Raw genomic sequence first — 5358 nt, forward strand, 5'->3', positions numbered from 1 at the left:
AACGAAAGCCAAAGGGGGAAATAAATAAATGGAAACCAGCAGAGGGGATCTCTCGTGTCAGTGCCGTCTCCGGCATCACATCCCCTGTGTTTGTCCGGGCCCTTGTGGGGACACAGGGACAAGGACACAGCCCCGCTCTGTCCTGGCCAGGCTGTGGTGGGGTTGGGAGAAGCTGGTGGGATGCACATGTTCTGCTGCATTTGCCTCGGACCCACTTTCTCCTTTGCCATGTGCTTTGCTTTCACTCCATCCTGGGACTGAGCTTTGTGCCATCTTGGTTTTTGAAGACGAAAGGGAAAACCCAGCCCCAACTAACCTCTCTCCTCTCCCTGCAGAAGGTTCTCCTGGAGCTGGGTTTGGTCCAGCTCAATCCTTCCCACTGGCAGAAGAGCTCTGCAGAAGACCTCCTTCCCACGGACTTTCAGAACAGAATGACATTTAAAAAACAACCCCAAAACCCTAGAAAAACCCCATCACCCCATAAATTACCAGTTTCTTCCAAAAACAACTCCTCGTTCCCCATCCCACCCTCCCCAAACATCCCAGAGGACTGACGGATCCCGGCTCCGACACGCCACACTCCGAGCAATCGCCGCCGGCTGTAGTGAGGATGGAGGCTGGGAAAGCAACCGAACCAAGCGTGTGAAGAAACAATCCGAAGGCTTTGGACCACCTTCTCCCCGGCCCTCTCCTCTGTGGGAAATGGAAAGCCCCCGGGGCCACAGCGGCCGGGCTGCGGATCAGCTGGGGAGCAGGACGTGCTCCAGAAAGTAGGTGATGGAGTCCCAGTGCTTCCAAAGGAGGAAGAGGAAGAGGACAAGCAGGGCAGTGCTGAGGATGCGCATGCGGGTCTTCATGAGCGGGGTGATGAAGTTGGCGATGGTGGAGACGAAGACGAGCAGCACGGCCATCAGGGCCAGGATAACGTTGATGAACTTGCCCAGCAGTGCCCGGGCGTTGGCGTTCTCCACCCCTTCCAGCTGTACCACTTGCTGCTGCTGCTGCTGCAGCTCCAGCTTGGTCACCCGCGTCAGGCAGGACTCTACCGCCTCCTGCCAAGGACAGCACAGGGACAGCACATCAGGATTGTCCAGCGGCTCCAGGGATGCCCCGTGAGGGTTTTTGGTACGTGCCCTGTGCTCTGAGACCTTGCTGCTGCCAAATTTTCCTTGCACATCTCCAATGCCTTTCCAACCTTGTGATGGTGGTGGCTGGGAAGGGCTTTCCCTCTGCAAACCCTTGGCCCATGCGACGTGCAAGGCGTGCCTTGTCCCACACTGCCCGTGCTGGGGAAGGTCTCGGTGCTGGGAGTACGTGCTGCAGTGGGGGAGATGTCCCCGCTGTCCCAGTTTGGGTCTGTGTTGGCCCACACGTGGCTTGTAACAGCCCAGTGCTGGAGTCACCCACACAGAGCCTTGTCCAGCCTGGAGCACCCAGGGATTTTGGCACAGCGAGGACTCTCTGGGGCACAGATGGGCGTTTTGGGGACACAGCTTAGTTATCTGCTTCTTGCTATGACAGCGTCAGAGGTGGGTGCTGAGAAAGAGATCCCCCTTGCCCACCCTCCCTCCCAGCCCAAAGTCCCTCCCTTTCCCCATGGATGGAGGGTGCAGCGGGGGGCTGAGCCCTCACGCTCCCCTACCTGGATGTCCCGTGCCCTCTCGTAGGACTGGTAGGCCACCTTCTCCTCCATGCTGGCCAGCTCCTGCTTCAGGTTGGTCATTTCATTCTGGTGCAGCTCGGTGAGGTCATTCAGCTGTTCCTCCAGGCGCTCGTACCTGTGCACGGGGGGGTGGAGGGGCACTGGGGTGGGCAGGTCCCCTGCAGACCCCCCTGCCCTCCTTCCCCTGACACTGGGGAAACCACCCGGCCCCTCTGACCCACCCCGCTCCTGGCTGTAGCTGGTTATGGCTGATGAAGGGAAAGCATTGCATGATGAGGCACTAGCACAGGTTGCCCAGAGAAGCTGTGGATGCCCCATCCCTGGAAGTGTCCAAGGCCAGGCTGGATGAGGCTTGGAGCAACCTGGTCTAGTGGAAGGTGTCCCTGCCCATGGCAGGGGGGGTGGAACTAGATGATCTTTAAGGTCTCTTCCAACCCAAACCATTCTATGATGATCCTTCATGGGAGCGTTGCTGCTAGGGGGTCTGGCAGTGAGGAGGGCAGTGGCGACTGCATCTCCCCATGTCTCTGGTACACAGAACTTAGCTGGACAAGCCCAGGATGGCCCTGTGGTCCCCAAAAAGCCATCCTGGCACCTGGCCATCCCTACCTGTACCGCTCCTCTTGCAAGCACTGGGTCATGTAGGTGTAATCCCGCTGCAGCTGGGCCTTGAGGTCCTCCATGGAGTCCTCCAGGTGCGACTGGCTGTCCTTGATCTCCCGGAGCTCCTCCAGGATGGTGTCGAAGTTATTGTGGTGGCTGTCCAGCGTGTTGGACTTGGGGCTCCCCAAGAAAAAAAATGCTGCCACCAGCCGAGCCAGAGGTGGCACTGGAGCACTCGTCGTCGCTGCCATACTTGGGGCTGGAGACCAGGGTGGCACTGCCGCTGAGAGCCCGTGAAGCCTCCTCCGGGTGCCCATCATCCAGCGTGTCCTTCAGGTGGGCGATGTTGTCTGCGCTACCGAATTTGTTCCGGATGAGGCTGGCGAACTCCCGGGGCTTGGAGACCACGGCGGTGTGGGTGGCCTGGGACAGACCCGAGAGCCCTCCCTTGACACCCTCCACCACGCCGCCACCGAAACCACTGATGCTGGAGCGAACGTTGGCACCCACATCCTTGAGACCCTGATGCATGTCCCGGAAGACATCCTTGGGCTGCCGGGAAGGACCATTCTGCTCGATCTCCTTCAGCTTCTTGTGGTAGTGCTCCAGCTTCTTGTGCAGCTGCGCAATGGTCTGCGCCGACTTCTGGTTCTTCTTCTCGAAAACCTGCTTGATGCGGGAGGCTTGCTGCTTGTCCGCGTTGTTGGCCAGCTTCAGGTACTCGGCCACGTTGTCATCCCGAGCCTCCTGCTCGATCTTGATCTGCTCGGTGATCTTAAGGATCTTCTGGTGTAGGTGCTCGATGGCAGCTTTTGTCCTGTGAGGGTCAGGGGTGCCATCGGGGATGTCCAGGCAGACGGTGCCGTCGGCGTCACTGTGCCCGGCGGAGGAGGGCAGGCTGAGCGCGGTCACGTCCCCCTTGTCCAGCTGCAAGCAAAGAGAGGAGGATGCTCAACAGAGGGAGCTTAACGCCCGGGCAGCTCAGGGAGAGGGCAGGAGAGGAATGAGGTGGGGGCAGAGGAGGGAGAGGGAGGCAGGAGAACAGTTAACCAGAGCATTAGTGAGAAGTTGGGTTTTTTTATGGCTGTTTTAGCATTTCCCAGCCATACCACTACTGCTGGCATCCCAGGAATAAACCAGTTAGAGGGCACAACAACAAAATAATCAGGGTTTCGGGGCTGGTTTTGGGCAGTGGCTTTCAGCAAGGAGCATCTGCTGCCGGGACCTCGACTCTGACTTTCTGCCCTTGCTCCGTGCAGAGGTGGGCACCCACGTTTCTGGGCTGCTGGACACCCAGTGCCAGCCAGGGAAAAAGGAGCTAAAACTGGAACCCAGCATCAAATCTCCCAGCAAACCAGCGGTGAGAGCAGGGATTGAGCAACCCGGAGGTATTTTAGTCTTGTTTTCAGAGTTTGGCTTTTAGCCTAGATGCACACAGGAGTTTGTCAGCTGAAGAGAAACTCTGCCATAACCTACTTCGTGGGTGACTCAGGAGCAACCTCTGATCCCCAGAGAGCTGCAGGCACAGGGACTCCTTTGCTTTCATTTCCAAGGTTTCTCACCTGGCGATGCCAGACTCCTTTTGCAAACACAAGCTGCCACCTGGAAAGTTTGCACAGTCACAGATTTCCATTTTACAGATGGAAAAATTGGAGCTTTAGGAGAGGAAATCACTTGCCTGAGGTCACACTTAAAAAATCAACTGGACTGCAACCCAGGGTCCTGCCTCGTGCTCTCCAACCTGGGCACGCTGCTTTGCCACTTGGAAAAATTCCCATAAATCACTAAATCTTTCCAGTTGCTGGGTTTTATATGCAGATTCTTATGCAAATCTCCGTGGTTGTATAAATGGCTCCTGGCTTCTAATTAAGAGCTGCTTGAAAGTTAAATACTGTTGGCAGACCTGAATAATTTCTAATTTCCATCACACTTTCCCCGAATGACCCTTTAATAGGGATAATGCCGCGAGATCATTACTTAGGAGTGTGTTATCGCCGGGAAATGCCTTGCGCGGGAGGGAGGAATGTTCTCAAGATGCTGCTTATAAACGCTCCTGTCTGTAGCAGGTCCCACACGGGGCTCGGAGAAGCAGGGGAAAACGCTGCCCTCCTGTTATTTACTTGCATCTCCTCCTTCCCCAACACTGCTGTCCTGCTGGGAGCCCAGGGGTGTTGGTGCTTCGTGCAGGGGTCTCAGCCTCCTTGGGAGGCAAGAGCAAACCACAAGCTCAGTTGGAGCATCCCCCAGCCCCCTCCCCAAGGCTTTTCTTCTCTCTCCATTGCAGCAGTGCTAAAGCAAATTGGGGCAGGGGCTGGAGGATGAAAGCAAGAGGGAGAACCCAGCGGCCCCTAGCCTGCAGGTGGGTGTGGGGCAGAGCTGGGACCTGGTTTCAGTCTGGCTGGAGCAGAATTCTTAAAAAACAGTAATTCCCAACAAGCCTGTGGAGTTATCGGACCCCGCTGCCAGGCTATTCTTAGTCGCTTGGCTGGGCTGGGCCCCCCAGCCACCCCACAAAGGGTTTTGTTTTGGTTTCTTATCGAGGGGCAAATATTAGAAGCAGCAGGAAACAGACTTTTTGCCCAGATGTGCAATTCCGTATACAGTAAGGGACAAACCCACCGTGGCAAGGGAAAAGGCAGCCCTGGAGATGCTGAAACGGGAAACCCCAACAGAGACAGGGAATGGGAGAAGTTGCTCAAACTTTGTTTCCAAAGAGGGAAGGTTTGGGGAATCACCCGAACCTTTTTCCCTGCAAAGCCAGCCTTTTGGATCTATTCGTGGGAGTATATTTGGGAGAGCGTGGGGAAGGGAGGGCAGGATGGGTGGTGAGCGGCATGGGTCCGATGGTGCCCATCCGCGCGGATGTGGCTGGGGTGAAATCCTTCCCCCCAGCCCCACCGAAAGCTTTGCTCTCCCTCAGACACAGGGCACAGCACGTGAAAGCCACATCAGGTTATTGCTTTGAAAACAACCACCAAAAAAAGACAATACCAATCTCCGCAGCATTAACAGACAGCGCCTGCTAAATCCCAGCAAGCCTAAATGACTGCGCAGTGGATTTAACCGGGGGATTAGCAAAAGCCACACTTTAC

The 5358-nt window shown here is 56.3% G+C and overlaps 1 protein-coding gene across 1 annotated transcript; it reads right to left on the reverse strand.

Moving 5' to 3' along the window:
* Positions 1-620: 620 nt before the first annotated feature.
* TMCC2 (transmembrane and coiled-coil domain family 2) lies at positions 621-3193 on the reverse strand (the record flags this gene model as incomplete). The annotated part of the gene is given in 4 exon segments (XM_010156646.1): positions 621-1052; positions 1643-1778; positions 2273-2458; positions 2460-3193. Coding segments are annotated over 4 exon segments (1368 nt in total), but the record flags the coding sequence as incomplete, so codon positions are not given.
* Positions 3194-5358: the final 2165 nt, after the last annotated feature.

This window comes from Eurypyga helias, unplaced genomic scaffold (assembly GCF_000690775.1).
Source record: "Eurypyga helias isolate BGI_N326 unplaced genomic scaffold, ASM69077v1 scaffold17948, whole genome shotgun sequence".
NCBI lineage: Eukaryota > Metazoa > Chordata > Aves > Eurypygiformes > Eurypygidae > Eurypyga > Eurypyga helias.